This window comes from Crassostrea angulata, chromosome 10, assembly GCF_025612915.1.
Source record: "Crassostrea angulata isolate pt1a10 chromosome 10, ASM2561291v2, whole genome shotgun sequence".
In the NCBI taxonomy this organism is placed as follows: Eukaryota; Metazoa; Mollusca; class Bivalvia; order Ostreida; family Ostreidae; genus Magallana; species Magallana angulata.
The window spans coordinates 1,690,669-1,711,284 of NC_069120.1; the positions used below are offsets into that span (position 1 = coordinate 1,690,669).

At 38.9% G+C, this 20,616-nt stretch overlaps 3 protein-coding genes across 11 annotated transcripts in view; 2 read left to right on the plus strand and 1 right to left on the minus strand.

Annotated features, from left to right (window-relative positions):
• The first annotated feature begins 3,570 nt into the window (after positions 1 to 3,570).
• LOC128166822 (uncharacterized) lies at positions 3,571 to 7,337 on the plus strand. The gene is made up of 5 exons (XM_052832222.1): positions 3,571 to 4,083; positions 4,206 to 4,325; positions 4,442 to 4,501; positions 4,906 to 5,106; positions 6,210 to 7,337. The coding sequence occupies exons 1-5, from the start codon at positions 4,014 to 4,016 to the stop codon at positions 6,467 to 6,469; spliced, it is 711 nt and encodes a 236-aa protein (XP_052688182.1). The 5' UTR covers positions 3,571 to 4,013; the 3' UTR covers positions 6,470 to 7,337.
• Positions 7,338 to 8,214: 877 nt separating this feature from the next.
• Positions 8,215 to 20,616, minus strand: part of LOC128166820 (uncharacterized) — a 35,553-nt gene continuing 23,151 nt past the window's right edge. For 3 of the 4 annotated variants that reach the window (XM_052832217.1, XM_052832218.1, XM_052832219.1), the window contains exons 2-9: positions 17,178 to 17,261; positions 16,866 to 16,914; positions 11,068 to 11,120; positions 10,648 to 10,722; positions 10,440 to 10,508; positions 9,668 to 9,793; positions 9,450 to 9,536; positions 8,215 to 9,337 (exon numbers count right to left, since the gene is read on the minus strand). In XM_052832217.1, the coding sequence (XP_052688177.1) occupies positions 8,372 to 9,337; positions 9,450 to 9,536; positions 9,668 to 9,793; positions 10,440 to 10,508; positions 10,648 to 10,722; positions 11,068 to 11,120; positions 16,866 to 16,914; positions 17,178 to 17,261 (1,509 nt within the window). In that variant the 3' untranslated portion in view covers positions 8,215 to 8,371. Of the gene's footprint in view, positions 9,338 to 9,449; positions 9,537 to 9,667; positions 9,794 to 10,439; positions 10,509 to 10,647; positions 10,723 to 11,067; positions 11,121 to 16,865; positions 16,915 to 17,177; positions 17,262 to 19,349; positions 19,608 to 20,616 lie in introns of those variants that run through there. The other variant, XM_052832216.1, reaches the window with a different exon arrangement.
• LOC128166817 (band 4.1-like protein 3) overlaps positions 19,993 to 20,616 on the plus strand; it is a 39,195-nt gene continuing 38,571 nt past the window's right edge. For 4 of the 6 annotated variants that reach the window (XM_052832212.1, XM_052832208.1, XM_052832209.1 and 1 more), the window contains exon 1: positions 19,993 to 20,129. In XM_052832212.1, the coding sequence (XP_052688172.1) occupies positions 20,109 to 20,129 (21 nt within the window). In that variant the 5' untranslated portion in view covers positions 19,993 to 20,108. The remainder of the gene's footprint in view (positions 20,130 to 20,616) is intronic. The other 2 variants (XM_052832205.1, XM_052832207.1) reach the window with 1 other exon arrangement.

Consider the following 20,616-nt stretch of genomic DNA (forward strand, 5'->3'; position numbering starts at 1 on the left):
ACTGGCTTTGATGTTCGATGATTGACAAGAACAAACCGAAACACCGCAGACATTCCGCCCCCCCCCCCCCTACCCCAAACGATTCTACCACATCTACTGCCTATTTTTCCGTTTAATTGCTAAACAGGGCGATCCACTTCCTCACGGTACCGGGGTTTGAGGATGGTAACGCCCGGGGGTGGGAGTCAACGGTCAGGTTCCTTGGATCATCTGGAGAAACAGGTTCAGAGTTTGGAAGCCAATGTAATAGTTCAGTGAAGTGGGATAGATTCTTGTGATGTGATTTATTCTGCACCAAACAGTTCTGCAAATAAAAGCAATATAGTTAAAGTCGGTCGAAGTCAGAATTGTGTGATATATATAAATATATTAAATTTACTATCAGGTTTGTGAATAATGCTTTGAGATTGCTATGAGATTTTATAGATCGACATTTTATCAAAACAAAACACTAAAGTCGTGTAGTTTCAATAACACGTATTATGATAAGCAATAAATCCATGTTTGAAATAAAAAGACGATTTCCAAATTGTACAGCGGGTATAACAATGTGCCGGATAAATAGGCCAGTAACATGGACTGTCTGATATGCAGCTTCAAATAATTAAAAATACTAGATAATAGCCCGCGCAAGCGCAGGAATTAACATTATCATGATATAATGCTTAATATTATGTTGAACCATTTTTTTGGTTCATGTTTGTAGATACCTTGTCTGATTTGTTCCTTATCCTGTTCTTTCAAATCGAAATAAAAAACAAACTGCATTGTTGGATATTTAGAGGAGAGGTTAGAGATGAAAAATCTAAACTAAGATGGACAATATATACATGTACGTGGCCTTAATCCAGCCTACTTTAAAAAAAAAATAAACTTTTTATCGTATTTATTTCAAACCAGTGAATGGGTATTAAATTTATATTCTCTCTCGCTCTCTCTCTCTCTATCCCTCTCTCTCTCTCTCTCTCTCAATTTTGTTCTTTAGGTCAATTTTTAATATAATTTCTATTTATGTCCCAAATAAGAATTTCAGACATAAAAGACTGTTTTGAAAAACAATTTGGAGGGAGGGGGCATTCCCATTAATCTTCCCCGTTTTGTGCACACATGCATCACTTATCGATATAGACGTAGAATACAATAATCTGTTCATTAATCATGTTTACAAATTAATATCTAAGGTTTACAACCAAATCTGTCGTGGTATAAAAAAAAGTAGGAAATAAAAACATGCTAGGTTATGCACTATTATCTATTTGCATGCATATCTTTAAACCAAAGTTGTCAGATTCAAAGTTTTTGCCCGATGGTACAGATGTAACTTGTCCTACATTTTCCGCCATGGTGTCAATTAGACGACCCGTTTCTGGGCACCCCGTTCTGGAAAGTTCTTTCCATTAATACTAAAATCGCATTAATTGTTCCAATTCATTTATTAACTTTTTGTATTAATCGAATTCCGATCCAAGGTATATGCCCGCAATGCATGATGAACTCGTCCTAAATTTTTCGTTAATTAGTCAATCCGTTCTTGGTTACCCTGTTCTGGAAAGTTCTATCTCATTCTCTCACCAGAGGTCGTGCTCCGCAAGGGAATGAGTATCAAAACTAAAGAAACGAATTGACTTATTTTATTTATTTAACATAATCATTTGTCAAATCTTAACATCTATGTATTCTCTAAATAGGCCTACAGTAAATATATTCACTCTTTGCGTAATCATTTAATATTATTTCATTGCAATATATTTTGATCGGTACTATCCATGACTTGGATCCGCCAAAGCGTGTCCACCACCTTACTCTCATTTTTGCTATTTTTGGGCTTGTTTGTCGAAAATGAAAGAGGTTTTTGATGAATTTCATATACCTTAAGGACATCATCACACCAAAGGTGTAAGCAAGTACTCTGGTGCAGGCATTTTGTAGTTTATTTGCAAAATGTTTTAATTTATCAGTATAGATGCCATATATTAAAGAGTTTATAACCACTTTTCTTTTTGTTTTAACTCAATCGCCTTCAAGTGAGGTATTTACAATGATACAAAATGTCCAATGGGAATATGGTTCCATTACAATAAAAAGTTTCCTATGCGATATGTATAATTTCTGTACAGAGACAAATCCGATGAGAATATTATATTTCCTGTGGGGAAAATGCATGATTTATTTTTATCCTTTAGCAAATAAAATTCAAATATGATTTTAAAATATGCTACATGTGCATAGGAATAAAGGCATTTTCCTTTAAAAAACATTTCTTTTTTTCCAATTGGATATCAATTCGTAAACGTAAATTTTCACCTGTCAGGTGAGACACAATAAAGACATGTACCGAATGGTGTATCATTGTATAAATGGATTTTTTTTTTAAAAATCCGAGTCTTAGTCGGGTGCACTGGCATTCTTCAAGTCGCATTCAAATGCGCGTACTTGGATGAACGAGACTGACATCGACTTAAACGCTCATGACGTAACACAGGGGAATGTTTAGAGCGGCGAGGCCCCCGTAAATTGTCTAGCACACGACTGGGACTGACGGCTTGTACAGCTGTCTATTGCAGACGAAACAAGAACTACGATCACGCCGTTAGAGCGGACAGATCCCGGAGAGAAATCCCTGTCGCCGTCCTCCCTGTGTTAACACTCCAATCAATACCCGTGTATAGTAGATACATACATGTACACGGATTTTATTGTGTACTCTCTAGCTAGGTACAGCGGTAATGGTGTTACAGTGTTAGGCAAGGTAAGGAGCCCTCGCGCGGAGTCTGTGTGGGTGGAGGTAAGCTCTACCAGAGGACAGTTGGTGATCAGGTGATGACAGTGGAGTGGTGGTTATAATGAAGCGGTGATCTTACACGGAGGGGGGGGGGGGGGGCTCAGATTAGATTGCCGGTTTGTGGTGTAATGGAAAGGATACAGGGAGCTCTTGTAGTCTTTGTGGGTGGATAGGGGTAGGGTATTCACCACCACGATCGGTTAGACGTGGCGATGGTGTTGGAGGGGGAGGGGTGTCATGAAGCGATGATCTTAAAGGTCTGGGTGGATGCTCGATAAACAAAACACAGGTAGAGACACGTGTTTGTACATCATGATTTACTAGTCCACAAAGGTAGATCACACAGTAGGTTAGTCAACTACCGCGTGGAAGTATTGAATTTGTATCTCCGATAACCCCCGACAATGCTCTATACGTGCATATTTATATTATACACACAAACACACACACGTGTTATTTTAGTATTTTAATAATTACTTGTCTCAGTATATTACATTACTCAGCGTGCATACAAATGTACATGTATTTCTGCAATACAATTCTTGTACATATTAAGTAATTGAATTTACCTTCCCCCTCAACCCACCCATCCAAATTTGAAATTTGTAACATCCATACAATATTCCTTCTGGACTCCTGCTTTACCTTTTTGCATTAGTAAGATTGTCTTTAATCACCGCCGGACATTTCTTTTCATTCATTAATCTTGTTAACTAACTGTCGCATTGAGTGACGGGACGCGATGCGTGTGTCGGGAGTATTGATTCAGTGTGACGGCGGACAAGTCTCGCGATCGTTCCCCTAATCTAAGTGAATGCGTCTGAATGAATGGGAATTAGCTGCTTAAATCCAAATCGGTGCCCGGATAGAACACGTGTAAGTAAACTGCCCACACTGGCTGGTGCTAGTTAGGTGTCCGTTCAAGCGACACTCGGGACACCAGCATTGTAGGTGTGACACCGGAAGTGTACAGGACTCTACACGACTCACGCCCCCGGGCGCTCTGTTTGACATGACGGGAAGATGGTAGCCCATCAGCGCACGGTGCGCCGTGTGTATGTGCTAGCTACCTGTTTACTACGGGGCTGCCAACCAGGAAACCCTGTACATCGGGCCTTCAGTGCCTGTGGGTAAGGTGTATGTGTGTGTGATTACACGGAATTAAGTGAACTAGCAGAAGACAGGGAGATCCTCTGTAGGCGATTGCTGTCATGCTCAGACTGAGGACGTGATGGCGAGCCCGAACGACTTTCTACTGCAAACTGTGACTGGTACAGAAACATCGGCGGAAACACACACAGGTACGTACAACTTGTTCAACATGTGCACACACTGTAAACTACGGAATAATGTTTAATGGGTAAGCTTTTTATGAAGAAAGCAGACGATAGATTCATTAATTTGCCGATGGTTACCGTTACAGTACACGAGGATTCAAATGGCGGGAAAAGCTGTCATTGTCAGGTTCTTCAAAACGCTTATATGGAGGAGGAGGATGCATACAACTTTATCTGTCACGTTAACAACTCTTTCAATAAATCGGGTGAGTTGTCATCAAGGTCAAGGTCAAACAGTTCAATTAGTAATTAAATTGTAAACGTTTGCTGTCATCTAATGCATTTTAATCAATCGAGTAATTGTTTGTACAACTTTCTGTAGTGGTGGGACTTCTGATGCTGACACTTGGCCTGGCGATATCAGTTCTGTGTTTGACATTTGGTGAGTAACACTCGATCAATCGGCGCCGTTCTCCATCACCCTGCTATAGGGGTTCGCTGTGCTTCTGTTGGCATCAAGTCGACGTACGGAGATTGTAGCAACAATCCGACAAATCGACCGAAGAATATGCCTATAATCGGGCTCATTGTGTGGTAAATACGATAAAGGAAGGAGACAGAGGCAGATACAATGTTCATGTATACAGCCTTCTAATGAATAAAGTCATACCTTGTGAAAGAAATTGTGTACGTACATGAATGTTGTCAAGGCGTTAACAGACAATGTTGATTTTTTTTTTGGGGGGGGGGGGGGTGTGTGAAAAAAATCTGCATGGGTACAATCTCTAATCTAGTTCTTCTATTTTGAAAGCGAAGTGATTTGATTGGTTAACCATCTTGTTTTAGGAATCCTGGAGTTCCACAACTGCCCCTGTGAGCCCCTGCTTCCCCTGTTCCTGACTCTCAATGGAGCAGCGCTCTTACTTAAATGTGTTCTCCAGGGTACCCGGATCATGTTCAAGATAGCACCCCCTGACGGCGAGCGACACTGTCTCTACACTGTGACGGACATGCTGACGTTGTTTCTGTTGTTCTGGGGATTCACAGGTAAACTCCACGCACACAGGCAAACTCTCTGGTCGAGTTTATCTCCACCCATACACTCTCTGGTCGAGTTTATCTCCACCCATACAGGTAAACTCTCTGGTCGAGCTTATCTCCACCCACACAGGCAAACTCTCTGGTCGAGCTTATCTCCACCCACACAGGCAAACTCTCTGGTCGAGCTATCTCCACCCACACAGGTAAACTTTCTGGTCGAGCTTATCTCCACCCACACAGCCAGGTAAACTCTCTTCCAAGATTTACAGGCCAGAATCTCTCATTATGGGGATTCAGCCATTTTGAAATCTCATGCTAGTTCGTATGGTTCACAGCAAATCTCTAGTTCTAAGGTTTCATATGTAAATCACTTGTTTAGGGGTTCACATATAAATCTTCACGTGTAGATCTCTAGGATAGAGGTTCACATTTTATGTTAATTGTTAGTTCTAAGGTTTCACATGTTAATCTCTAGTTGTAGGGATTCAAGTGGATCCCCATAAGGAGATTTATGGGTAAAAAAAATGTACACGGAGTTATAATATGCAAGATATGATACATGTATGTTAATTAATCAAGCTCTTTACAAGCTGACTATTCTAATTCTTCCAAAGTAACTGTCTTACATTGTACCATATATACGGAAAGTTGTGTTGCAATTGCAGTCCCCCCCCCCCCCCAGTTTTACGAGATGTTTTGTTTGGTGACTTAGGTCTGTACTTTACTAAATATAAACAATATTTACACGTTATAATCCTTGGCATTAATTACTTCCAAATTGATAAATAGGCGGATGTTTAAAACAGCGCGGGTTTCTGGAAAACTCTCCTATAGTACTTTTCATGGGCAACATGCCTCTACCATACTTATTACGCTCAAATGGAAGAGGTCTGTAAGGGGGGGGGGGGGGGGGGGGGTCATAAACTGCGTTAATACATATTTGTACTTCATTATATACTAAATTTCATTTCACTTGGACTACTTGTTTGATCAAGAGCATGAACATTCAAACTCTATCCCGCCTAGATCATCTACTTAACACGTGTACCGTGATGCCAGCTGTGTTCGGTATGTACAAGCTCGCTAATTATCCAATTTGTATTTTACAGGTGCTGTGCTGGTGTATAATTTGTTAAAAATCGCCCAAACGGAGGATAAGGACGCAATACATTACTGCGATTACCATCTCCTCAGCCTCGCTATCGCAGTGGTGACGGTGACGTTCGTGTTGATAGTATTCACTCTCTTCTGCTATGCTGTTCTGTGGTTTATCCATGACAAAATGGAGAACTCTGAAAAATTCAAAGACTATGTCATAGAGTCGGAACTAGACAGGCGGAAATCACCAGCGGGAATTATGGGAAGGTGATGAAGGGACACCTGCTTCATGTTACAGTTTACGTGTTGTGGTCTAACTGAGATCGGTGTTACGTCACGACACCCGCTAATTTACGGGGAGTTGACTTGCCATTTTATAGGAATAGTTCGTTATATATTTGTTACACAACGTTTTACACAAGTTTCAGTGTCCTTTGTTTGTTGAACAATTTGCGAGGTGCTACTTTACAGACAAGCGATCTGAACATATTGTGCGCGCAACTTTTTTATTTAAGGATGTTTGGGGAGGGGGGGGGGGGGTGGTATATGATTAAAAACATTGATCAACGTGTGAAGTATACTTTTTGGGAGTTGATTTTAATCAACTCTCCTATGCACTTACTCGGGCAAAGCGAAAGTGAAACAGTGTTTGGACCTAAGCACAAATCAATTATACCGCTGACAACACTTAGTTCTTGAAAATAATCGATAAATTCGATGTTTTGTATTCTGAAGCATTGTTTTTCAAGAAAACTTGTTTATTAATACCATGAAAATAGTTAGATTTTAAATTGTACAAACAGTTTAGATATTTTTTAAAGTCGTATGTATTCCTACGCTAGAGTTCAATGTAGTCTCGTTCAACCAGACGCTTGGCTGGCTCCGTTAATATCCGACAACACAGAGTCTCTCTTGCTTGTCGGAGATAAACGGAGACAGCCGAGCGTTTGGTTGAACAAGACAAGAGTTCAATCTTGCCTGGATCCATACAATTTCTCAGAAATATTTCTATTACTGATACTACTTGCCATGCAAAATCACATATCGTTGATTTTGAATAAATGATAATTGATAAAATCAACTCCCGTCAGTACTTCAGTACTTTGATGTATATATGCGATAAAACCTGTAAAAACTTTGTTATTCTTACTTTTGATTTACAGACAAGCCGGGTCGATTTCCACCACAAGGTGGTATCTGGGCTCCTATTGACTATATACAAGATAGTCGAGGTTTAGTTGGATCTAGGAGTAACGTTATCACAATGAAAAACAACAGAAAGAGATACAGAAAGCAATTATCTCCCTGGAATTCACACTGTTAAACCTAACACACCTTAAATTTAATTTGTAACTGGAGAATTGTTGATTTTCAAAAATGTGAACTTCATGCTGTGGGGCAGCATGGGGTTGATTAGGATATCGCCGCAATTTTAAAAAATATATACACAGATATGTTTATAAATGCGAAAACATTCAGAGATATAATTCAATTATCCAAGGTCAAATGAAATCACGCACAAATTGAGTAAAAATCAAGAACCAATTTTAAGTAATTGCTACGATGTTATTGGCCATTACTCTGAACTGCCGTTCACTGACAGCCTTTTTCAAATAAAAAGAGGTCTACTATCTTTTCTCTTTTTTTAGCACCACCAATTTAAAGACGATGTACTACAATGTTTCTACAATGGAGAGGTGTGAACTCGAACAGAAAAAATCGAGAAGATCTTGTTGTTTGCGTATAGTTCGTTCAGAAAGATAAAAAAAAAGACGAGTATGCACCGATTTCACTTTGATGCTATCTCCATATCGAACCTGTTACTGCTGAGACTAAAGTATCTCAAGCTTGAGTGTCCGAGTTTACCATACGTCTCACAGATACGATCTCATTCAAGCCAGACAAAAACCCGCCAGCGATTCAATGCGCCAGGATCAGAGGAACTTCTGGACGAAATGAACTTGTTATCACAAAACCCCAAAACATTAGGCGTAAAATTAACAATAAAAATCTAAATTCTATTTACAGTTGATTTATTCCTACAGCAAAGTCCGCATAAATTAAACAAGTAAGTGCAATATTTGACTTGATTCGATTTGCGGTAAATTCGTTAAGTACGCAAGGCGGGATAACTCGTAGTAGATCGCTGGTACATGTAATTGGATTACGGTACTCAATTGTTCTGTGATGCTCGATTCTCGTCCTTTGAAATATCAAATGTCCCCTCTCTACAAAGTGTCACTTCTTCGTGATTCCTTAAGTTCTTGTTCGATAATTTGTCACCGCTCCCTTCCTGTAGTTCGCATGTTTTAATCTCGCTCTCACTAGGTTGAACATTAGAAATGTTGTCTGCATCTTTCGAAGTCTCGTGTTGATCACTTTCCAGTGTCTGATGCTGGACGTCGTTTTCTTGAAATTGGACGCCTCCTTCCAGTCCTGTCTGGATGCCCATTCTTCCTTCATCAACATGTCTTCCAGTGGTGACGTCATCGATATTATCTTCATCTCTATCACCAGCGGAGGTGTCTTCAGGAGGTTGTGAGGAGATGGGAGACGCTGTCTGGCCGCGGACATCATCTTGCTGGGCGGCGTTTTCTCCACTGTTTTGTTGAAGTCCTGTGGACTGGAAGTTATCCAACTCATTGGTCTCTGGCGTTGGCTGATTCTCATATCTCCTGGTTTCTTCACTGTAAGCCACCAGGAGGTCCCTGTGACTTGGAATTGAGTCCTCGGACTTGTCTGGACCCTCGGATATGACCGCTTCCTCCTCGTTCACTTCATCTTTCCCAACACCAGTCTCCTCCGTGCCTTCTGTCACCAAGTGCCGGACAGACGACGCTGGGGACCTTGTGGTGCTGAGGTCGTCCTTGGAGTCACAGCAGACGACACCCGACGACAGGTAATCCTCCTCTTCTTCTGGAACTTGCGACAACTTCCGGTTTGTTGTGTCCCCCGAGGACAGGGACTGCTGGTCCGAGAACTCGCTCATGCGTGACGATTGAAGATGAGGCGATTCGGAACAGACAATGGTTGCGCCGTCTGCAGGTTGTTCCTCGTCAGGTGGATCCGGAGCCGGGTGGACTTTGGTTCTCTCTTCTATACCCACCATTACTCCCACGCTTAGCCCCATACTCATAAACTACAAGAAAGATAAACTCAGGGCCGTAGTGGTCGGTAAATACTAAATATATAAGTTGGTTATTGGTTACACAGACATTCTCAGTAAATATATCAATCATATAATATCTTACTTGTATGAGGCAGATGAGAACCAGTATTGTCGCCCAGACTGGTAGGTTAGCATCGAACCAGTGCTGAAGCTGCTGAAGGCATGGCGTCTAAAATAAACCAAATTTTTTAGGTATTCATACCATTTACTGCATAAACAACAGTATTTACAGTAATTACAGCATATAAAGGCAAATAATTTGAAACCATTTAGGTCACGAGTTGATGAGTCGAGACCCACCGTGAAGAGAAGAGTCCACGATTTGGTGTGGACCGTCAGGGTGTCATAGACCTTGAAGCAGCTTTGGGGGAGGTCCGCTAGGTTGGCGCCGTACTCTGTGTAGTTGTTGACCCCACAACACTCCAGCTGAAAAATTAACATCCCCCCCTGATAACTGTGGCAATGTCTCATCTCTGTCTAAAATACTAGTCACTGCCATAATACAGGACAACTATATTTTTGTTACTTTACAATTTGTATGCTTTTAGCCAGACTACTCGACTCCCTCAGCTTATTTCTCTTTCCCCGCAACTTGCCCTGCTGCTTGATCCTCCCGCCTCCCTTTCCCTCCATACCCCCGCTGCATGCCATTATTTATCCCTTCCTATGTCTTTACTCCGGGTATTGAGCAAACTTTCCCGACACATAAAACCACGACCTAGTTACCGTCCCTTACTCCCCCTCTTTGATTTACTTACCAAACTATTTACCCCACCATGGTCCGCCATCAGTTACACATGCCGCAGCAGTCACATATAACAGCTATTTTTCACACTAACATCCCTTACTTTCCGTTATTGTCCCTCTATCACCCTCACTTTCCCATTTTTATTTTTGCACCCCCCCCCCCCCCCGCTACTTCCTTTCACTAACCCCAGTATTTACCCCACTCACCCCCTTTTTCCTGCCATCACATACCCCACTATTTACCACCATTACCCCCGCTTATATCCGTCACTTACCCCAATATTACCAAACGTAACCCACTCCCCCGCCTCTTGCGGTCACTTACCCCGGCCTGGAGTGTGAACTTTGTGTCGTTGTTGAGCTGGGGCCACGTGGAGGTGATCAGTGTTGGAATCTGTTAACAGAGATATCTCATACATTGGTCGGTGAAAAGTTTTTATCGAAGCAAACAAACACTACAGATCCTGACATATACAGACATGATATATCGGTGTTTGACGTCTTCATCGCGTCATATGACGTCACTGTCCTACCTGATCCTTCTGAGTGTAAGCACCTATTGCTATGGCAACCTCCACGAAAACGAAAGCCACCATTAATCCGATATACTGAAGAAAAAAAAGTGAAAGAAAGAGATGAATATGTACATTTTTAAGGAACAAACATTACACAGGGAAAGGTTTCTGAGCCTGAATTCCATGCAACGCGACTTATTTCGGCTTGAATGTGATTGCATATTTAAGTTTCTAAACTACATGCAATTTACATATTTTTTTAATCTTCCACAAACTTCATCTTTTGTTTAATTCTGATCATCCTTTAACTCCGCAATTTTCGAGTAAGGAAAATTAGTCCTTTTAAATGATAGACCGACAGACACATGGGTTGAAATTGTTAAACAACAGGTCATGTTATATATTATATATGTCTTTATATATCCTCTGAATACTTACAATTTTGAGTAGACAGATGCTTCTGAACAACCCGCCGAGGCATCCTAAAAGTCCTGTAATGTTCATTTAATATTTAATTTACTATTATTTTGATGATGTTATTGATATGAGAATCATTTAATATTTATTCATTTGATGAGATATCGGCGCTTCTGATTGGTCGAAAAATTTCTTTGATACCTGCATCAATAAAATTTTTGCCGGATCTACTTTTCTCAACTGTTCTGATCTAACACTATTTATAGAACGGGAATTTCCAAGATAAACACTGCCAAGAAAATGTAAAGTTGTGTCTGTTTTATTGTCAGCAAACAAAATGCAACCTTGTGAATATAAAAAATTGAAAGTTTAACCTTCAAAAATAAACAAAACACATTATTTGATTATTTGATCACGAAATAAAAAATTAAGCGTCTTCTCACGATTTCGTCTGCTTGAGATCAATCAACATTTACAGCGCGGCGAGGCTGGCTGTTCCTTTTCCAGGAATATTATAACGAACATATAGGCCTATAAACTTTCACGGTAAACACTGCTGTTCAAGTTTGGTAACGATAATTTTTAAATTTACACACGTACATACATGATCGGTCATCAGAATAAGCGTCGTAAAGAAAAGCTATGAGTGATGCATCAACTCCTTCTGCGCATTCCAAGCGGCTGATATACCATTCAAGTACATCACTGGCTATCTAGTTACCACAACGTTTACAAAAGTCGCTTATACATACTATTCTCAGTCGACATATCAGTTATTTTCATCCACGATCGCCTTTCCTTTGATGGTTATGTCCAGTTGCATATTCCAGCTCCAGCGATCTCACATGAAAACTAGTTTTATTACGAGTTTTTCTGCACAGTGAATAATATCACAAGCTATCGCATGTATTTTCCTTTCGTTTTCAATTCAGCCAGTTCAGATTTTTACTCACTATTTGTGTTTAATCCTTTCATTCAGCTCAATAGCTCTGCATCAGCTGAAGGCGCATCCATTTTGAATATTGTTGCTGTTGTTGTTTTGTATTCATACGCGCCGCTTCATTTACATTATTTATATTTTTGATCAATGACACTTCACATTTTTTTATTTGAAAATGTTTTATTAAATGATAAGAAATGAAGATAATAATTTTTCTATTGATCGACGTATCAAAGAAAAAATTGACCGGAAAACTTTTTCATCAATGCGCTACGCGCATTGATGAAGTTTTCCGGTCAATTTTTTCTTTGATACGTCGATCAATAGAAAAATTATTATCTTCATTTCTTAAATAAGTCATTTCATAATTGATGAACTGTATTGAACTATACGGACATTGCAAAATTTCTTCGTAGTGTTATCATAGATAAAGACACGGGAAAATGTAAATATTATTTTATTTATCTTAAAAATAAGGTTGTATACATGTAAGAAATTTAAAACGTCAGCATGTTTCATTGAGAGTTACTCCGCTTAACAGGGCAAAATGTATGGAGGGTAATCGTGTTCAAAAATCCAGACATGTAAACTTGTAAATCCGAATATGCAATCGTGTTGATGTGTGAGCCTGAGTATGAATATGTGTAATTCTGATCGTGTAACCTATAAAACTCGGGCATAAACACGTGTAAGATTTGACCCAGTTCCTTCGCATGATGCACATTTTGCAACTTTATTGTTTACATTAGTTAATTAAACCTTCAACTTTGCACCTTTTCAATCCGTAGTTTCTGCGTTTGTAACTTCAGAATCGGCAATAGCACATCTGACATGATACAAATTGACAAATGTAAAGTCTACAAGTTTGTCGAATTTTGACATGACCTTATATGGCAACTGCCTTGCTGCGGGAAAAGGCATGCCGTAACCGCCGGACCGGAATGAACGAAAAATAAACATAATATTCAGCTAAACTTTTAATGAACGACACCTTTTCTATCGAAAACACCGGTATTATTTTTAGAAGAAAAAAATTGAGGTATGATTGAAACTGGACCAAACAGGAAGAGGTTCATGTAGAAAAAAAATCGTTGCCGATGTGACGAATGCGCTAATTTCCGTAATATAATTCTCATGGTATTATAAAAGGAAATGCCTAATATCTTATATCTCTAAAAAAAAAATTGACATGTAATTTAAGCTGGAATATAAGTAAATGCGTACTCTTTTCTAGAAATGAGACGGATCAAGAAATTTCCTAAGGGGGTAAATATATTTTGAGCGACATGGGGTTCGAAGACCGCCGTGAGGTCCCATGTAACTCCATTGCTTCTGAATTCTAAGAATTTTGAGAGTGAATTTTTAACCGGGTTTCCGATTATTGAAATAGTAAAAATTGCAGACGGGCGAGTGGCTGTCAAAAAGGTACCCTTATTGTACCGATAACTCCTCGAACAGTTTTCAAGATAGGAAGTTGTTCTTTTGCAGATCATTTATACATATATATCAGAAGTATGCAAATTGCTAGGATTTTGATTTCTGATAATTTATAAAATTATCAGCTGTTGAACTTAGTCATTTTTGGGCAAAAACATTGCATATAGAGTACCCCATTTTTACTCTTGTTATTTTTCTGAATTAGTTAGAATAAACGACCTGCAAGGATTTGGTAATTTATGTTACTTTACATGTATTTATACTTTTTGTTGTTGTGTAAGTGAAAGATAAATAATAACACAATCTTCAATACTAATAAAAAAAAAACCTAGCGCATATTTTTTGTGGCGCCGTAAATCGAAGTTTTACTATGGGAGGCATTGTAGCTCAAAGATCGTCCATCTGTATTTTTAGACAGGGAGCTACAGACCTGCAGGTAGTTCACAAGTGGCTGTAAAGCTGTATTATACTAGCTCTCCAGAAATTTTTTATCAGCCAACTTCACAAAGTGAGTCTGTATTGAACCGACATTCAGGACGTCATACCTCAATCCCGTAATAATTGCTTAAAATAATTTTTAAAAATGTCAATTTTTACCTGCATGATAGGCTTTTTTTCCTATGTATTGCCAACAATGCAAAGAAACATTTCTTAAAATAATTTATACACATTTTAATTTCCCGACAGTTAAAGCTATACACGCTATAATTTGCGTCAATTTTGAATAAAGGGGAAAATGTATGTGTTTGATTACTAATAAAAGTTACCTTTATTCTGTTAATTATAATGCTCAATTCGATCACGTAACAAATATATCAAATATTAAACAATAAAAAATATTTATTTTCCTGCCAGGAAAGTAATGCCTCCTCGTGAATATCAATCTATCACGTGATATCGACAGCTAAATTTAGCCTACATACCAAAACTGGTGAAGGGTCAACATCTTCATAATTGTGATAGTTTCACAAAGGAAAGGATATTTTCAGTAAAGCATAAATTTGTCCGATATACGAGTACAAACAAAAGAAAAAAATACAAGCCTGTGAGTAGATATGAATACTTCCTTTAAAAAAAATGACGTAGACCTGTGTTTTTCCCATATGTGCTATTTATAGATCCTATAAGTGTTAATGCAGAAGTAAGGGTATCGTGAATGGCAAGCGTATTTTACTCATTATACATGTATGTATTTCAAATTAACAACTGTTAAGCATATTAAAAATCAAATTGGATATTTAATTAGGCAAACAATAACGACCACCTAGTTCTCCGCGGACATGCGCAATGAGGTCGGTTTGCTCTTCCTTCATCAATATTCATGAAAAGGTATATTTTCCTGGCAGGAAAATAAACAATTAAAAATCGATATCTTTGTAACGAGATGGAATTCACCCTTGTAATTTACAGATTAAGGATAACTTTTATAAATAGACAAACACATGCGTTTTCACTGTCATTCAAAATTTACGCAAATTATAGCGTGTATAGCTTTAACCTTATCTTTGGAATTTTTATTCATTTTTTTTAAAGAGGGTGTCGCTTCTTATGTCTCATATTACCGGGTAATCACAATCTCAAAACCAATGTCTTTAAATAGTTTGTTTTACTTATCGATAACTTTGCAACTCAGCTGACGGACCCCGTGTAATTTTTCGCGTGGGGGGGGGGGGGGGTCTTGTCTTGTCACAACTTTGTGGTAGCGATAAGGATGCATTTGGAGATATTTTCTTAATTCAGCCGAGGCCTATACTTTAACAATTTGTTGCATGTACTCTAATAACAGTGGCGTCGGAAGCAAATTGAAAGGGGGGGAGGGGCTAAACTAATCATGAAAAATATTGACAAGAATTCCCATAATCATGAAAATTCTAATCCGTGGGGGAGGGTATACCAATAACTCCAATCTTACCTGCCCAATCCCCCCCCCCCCCCCAAATCATGAAATTCCTAATCCGTGGTGGTGGTGGTGGTGGTGGGGGGGGGGGGGTGCTAGTATACCTACTATGACTCTAATTTTCAATATCACCATTAATATTTCATTCTCATTAAGGTCTTTTAAGGAACAATTTTGTTTGTTGCGAGGCCGGGAAAAGTAGGGGGGGGGGGGGGTTGAATCCTCCCTGTTGCTATGTTCCTAATGGTTAGGTCTAACTTGGCTAGCCCCCCCCCCCCCCCACTCCCGGTTCAGACGCCTATGAATAAAAATGCGTATATATCTTTATACACGTGTATTCAAACAAAGTCATTAAATGTAATTTTTTTAGTTCTAAGAGGATATTTGAAGCCGATCGAATTCTTTACTCGCATCTTTTATACATTCTCTTGATAAAATGTACACCAATCTCATAATTTAATTTTCCGAAAAATAATACTCTATGAAATGTTGTTATCCAGAGATAATATGATCATAGGCTTACCTAATATTTCTTTTTTAATTATTCCGTCCCTATTCCGGCGATTACGTCATGCCTTTACCTGCAGCTAGCCTTTTTCTATCAGTGACGTCACTGTTTCCATATAAGGTCATGTCAAAATTCGACAAACTTGTAGACTTTACATTTGTCAATTTGTATCATGTCAGATGTGCTATTGCCGAGCCTGAAGTTACAAACGCAGAAACTATGGATTGAAAAGGTGCAAAGTTGAAGGTTTAATTAACTAATGTAAACAATAAAGTTGCAAAATGTGCATCATGCGAAGGAACTGAGTCAAATCTTACACGTGTTTATGCCCGAGTTTTATAGGTTACACGATCAGAATTACACATATTCATGCTCAGGCTCACGCATCAACACGATTGCATATTCGGATTTACAAGTTTACATTTCTGGATTTTTGAACACGATTACCCTCCATAAAAATGAACCTTAAGCGACTGACGTTCACACTCTACATTCTTCTACAATTCGAACGACTACAAGACTGGTGTACGTCAACAAAGAAGATGTAACTATGCGGGATATTAACACACATTTCACATCACTGAATACCAACACCAAAGGGGAGGAGTGTGGTGTCGTACAGAGCCGTCTTGACGACTACTGCCTCTGTAATCGCATGCATTATTAGAAGGGCAGGGTTTACCTGCAAGTGGAAAGGACGAGTAAGATTCCAGGGAATTTTTTTTTATCGGGGGGAGGGGTAATAAAGAATCAAACCTCAGGGTTTACCTTTCGGGGGGAGGGGGGTTATGACGGTAGCGTTAACCTATCTGTAAGGGCGAGAAGTCAGTCATTAGGGTTTACTTTTCGGGAGGGGGGGGGGGGGGGGGGGGGTAAGGAGCGGGTGGCGGCTTGGTTTATCTGTCATGCTGTAGGAGTGATGAGTCAGGCTTCAGGTCAGGGTTAACATATCCCGGGGGGGGGGAGCAGGGGGAGGGAAGGGGTAGTTAGCTACCTGGTAGGTGAGCGTGTCAGACTGCAGGAAAAATTACACATACCTGTGGCTGCAATGACGAGTCCCAAGAACAAGATGACGTACAGGAAAGCCTGAAATTGACCAAAAGCCAGATGTCACTTGAAGACAGAGATAAATACAATAAAGGCAATCGCCCGTCGATTAATTATCATACTTTAATCAATCTCAGAACATTTCGGAAAACAATTTATTTATCACCTTCTCGAAAAAATCTTTTAATTTAATCTTGCTTTAAATTGTTTGTTATTGGGATTTCTTCTAAAAAAATTACAAAAAATCATTTCTATCAATTAAATGAATAAAAAAACCTATAGTTGAGGTGTACGTTACTTACAAAGGCCACTGAGAGGAACTCTGTGTTACTGGGGAGGGAGGACAGTGTCCAGGAGACGAAGCCCACGATACCGATCCCCACCGCCTGACGGGACAAAACACGCCGTGTTACAAAATAATCCATTACAGGAACATATCATCATATGAATAATAACTGAACAAAATATAACAGAAAAAATACAGAGTTAGTACCAGATACTGAATTCAACGTTTCAATAACGGGGTCAGTAAGAGACGTTGGAAGACGTTGAGGCCAGCACTTTTCGGTTTAAGGTTGAATTTAAGGTGGTATAGGACATGTAGATAAAAGTACATTATTGTCAAAATACAAAATACAATCTGTGCAGAATTTTCAAATTCTTCAATATTTGACCAAAGGGCTGGGGATGGCTGCCATTTAAGACAATATTGACCCCCTTTAAAGAAGAGCTCCATATAAAGATAATGGAAAATGATAAAATTATATGAAATTTTTCTTTACCAAATATCAGTTGACAGGTTGAAGAATCACATATTCAGTTTTAGCTAAATCTGATGGTTTTTATATTATATTATATTTTGCCCCCCCCCCTTAATTTGAAACAAGAGTACTAATATATAAATAGTGCCTGTTTGGGAGGGTAACAGTTGAAATTGACACCCGAGAAAACCATTGTCAACCGACGCCGAAGCGGAGGTTGACAATGGTTCTCGAGGGGTGTCAATTTCAACTGTTATCCTCCAAACAGGCACTATTTTTTTTGTTATACTGAATCGATCTTTTTTAAAATTTTTAAGACAATTTTACTGCTTTTATATAGGAATAACGTGAATTCTACAGCGAACCGTACGCGCATAATTTTCGCGCATGTAACATTTTTTAATGTTACCCGTTGCCAAGTGCGTTGCTAACGCTGAGGGTATAGTAAATATTATTAACTGCGTCTTAACCAATCAGATTTCAGTATTTAACATGTGTTATACTTTCATGTTAAAATACTGAAATCTGATTGGTTAAGACGCAGTTAATAATATTTACTATTACCCTCAGCGTTAGCAACGCACTTGGCAACGGGTAACATTAAAAAATGTTACATGCGCAAAAATTATGCGCGTACGGTTCGCTATAGAATTCACGTTATTCCTATATAAAAGCAGTAAAATTTTCTTAAAATTTTTAAAAAAGACATTCAGTATAACAAAATAAATAGTGCCTGTTTGGGAGGATAACAGTTGAAATTGACACCCCTCGAAAACCATTGTTAACCTCCGCTTCGCGTCGGTTGACAATGGTTTTCTCGGGGTGTCAATTTCAACTGTTACCCTCCCAAACAGGCACTATTTATATATTGTCATATCAGGGGAGGCATATCGTATCAATAAAAAAAAACCCACACGCAATACGAATCATAAAAAATACCAAAGTTAATCCAACTGAAGCAATAATAAAATCAGTTTTCTGACAAGAACCATGAAGGATGCAGCAACAGAAGACAATTGCGTGTAGTGCTGAAACTATTCCCGATCCTGCTATTTTCAAGAGATAGATTAAAAGCCACGGAAAATATCTGTAATTTCAACAAATAATGTAGTCCATCTGCATAAAAGGGTCATAGATCAACTCAATAGAATACAAACACCTTCCGCTTATAAATGTATTATAATACTGTTTTTGAAAGGTATTTCCCGTTTTGGTTTTTATGAAGTTCCGCTTTGGCTCAGGGGATGCGATCGGAACAAGCAAGCTCTCCGAATGGAATCAAAGATAAGGAAATACGGATTCCATTCCGACTTGACTCAGAGGATGCAGTATAGATCGATCAATCGATTAGTATCGTCCACACGTGATTATCGCTCGTACATGGTCTCTCCTGGTTTATGATTCCATATTAGATGAGTTTTGTTATTTCATTATAAGGTGAACTTTTTTTCTCTTAGATCGCAACACTGACAACTGAATCAATGCTAAAGACAATAAAGTTATCAGGCCTAAACAAATAATAATCAATACAAAGTTGTATTTCTAGGATCAAAGAACTTTAGGTTAATGGATTTTTGTTGATGCATAGTCTTTGTAGTATACATACGAATTTGATTTAAAAAACAGACTTTTTGAAGCAAAGGGGAGCGGTCGGCAAAGAGGACATTATGAGATAAAAAACAAAAAAACAAACAAACAAACTTGCAGACTCACCCAGAACAACACATTTAAGAACAGGAAAGAAAACTGTAAAGTTCCTAGCCTCTTCATCTCGGTGGGCCATTGCATGGACAATGCTCGGTGTGAAGGTTAGTTACGGATCCGTCATGGATATGACAGCAAAGACAGCCAATTACAGAATTTGGGATACGAAAATCGACAGAAAATGTGTAATGTAAACATGAATTTGAATCATTTAATCCAATTATGTTACTGCGATGTTCATCTAGCGTAGTATGTAGTTAAAGTTTTAAAACTCATCCGACAGAAATATCATTTCATCGCGAGATAAATATTTTAATAATGAGAGAGAGGAGAGAGAGAGAGAGAGAGAGAGAGAGGAGAGAGAGAGAGAGAGAGAGAGAGAGAGAGAGAGAGAGAGAGAGAAATTAACATATCTGTACAATGCAAGAAAATGGGAAGTACATGTACCTCAAGCATGAACAACAAAATTGCAAAAAACAACAACAAAAACAATATAGGAAAGCCCCCCCCTCCCCCCCGCCATACCATCTCTAAAAACACACACAATATGGCATAGTTTGTGACATTAAAAAGCAACAACTGGATGATGGAACACCAGCATAGTCCTCGCTGGATACATCAGCAGGAGATCAATAGGTGATCGAAATCGATGTGGGATTCGGCCCGTGACTCATAGAAACATTCCTATCAGCGATCCAGCAATGTTTCGGTTCTTCCCGGTGTATCCGACAGCGGGAAGTGTTACCAAGGAAACCGGACCGTCCGAGAATGGTCATTTTCCATGCTGAGGTAAGTTTTTTCTAAGGACTCGATTCTTCTCAAAACTTTACTATACGTTGATATATTTATTACTTTTCTCGTCATCAGAACTGTTCACTTTCTACGTTCTTTTCGAAATAAAAACAATATGAGTAAGGCAGCAGCTGCAATATTTCAATCGTTCCATTTAAAATTCACCTCAAACGGCCCAAAAAATCAGGCTGTATCATACCTAATCAACCATGCGTGGTATTTGCATGTATCAACAAATACAGATCAATATACTTGCACTGTTTCTGAGTTTGAAGTGCACAAATAGCCTGTTATCTACTGAGTTTTGTGAAAACACTGCCTGCAACATTGATTTAGAATCGTTTGAGATGTTGGAAACATGTAATTAAGCTGGCGATTCTACTTTGGGCCTGAATTCCCCGCTTTAAATGCGTGGAAATTGTTCATCCCTCGGGTCCATTTCTGAAATTGCAAAGCTTTAGGAACTGCATTTAGACTCGTAGTC

Bases quoted from the DNA above. Each gene is read 5' to 3' on its own strand.
- LOC128166822 (XM_052832222.1), top strand. From the start codon at position 4,014: ATGGCGAGCCCGAACGACTTTCTACTGCAAACTGTGACTGGTACAGAA. The intron at 4,084-4,205 runs GTACGTACAACT...TTACCGTTACAG, and splicing joins ATCGGCGGAAACACACACAG to TACACGAGGATTCAAATGGC. The intron at 4,326-4,441 runs GTGAGTTGTCAT...AACTTTCTGTAG, and splicing joins CAACTCTTTCAATAAATCGG to TGGTGGGACTTCTGATGCTG.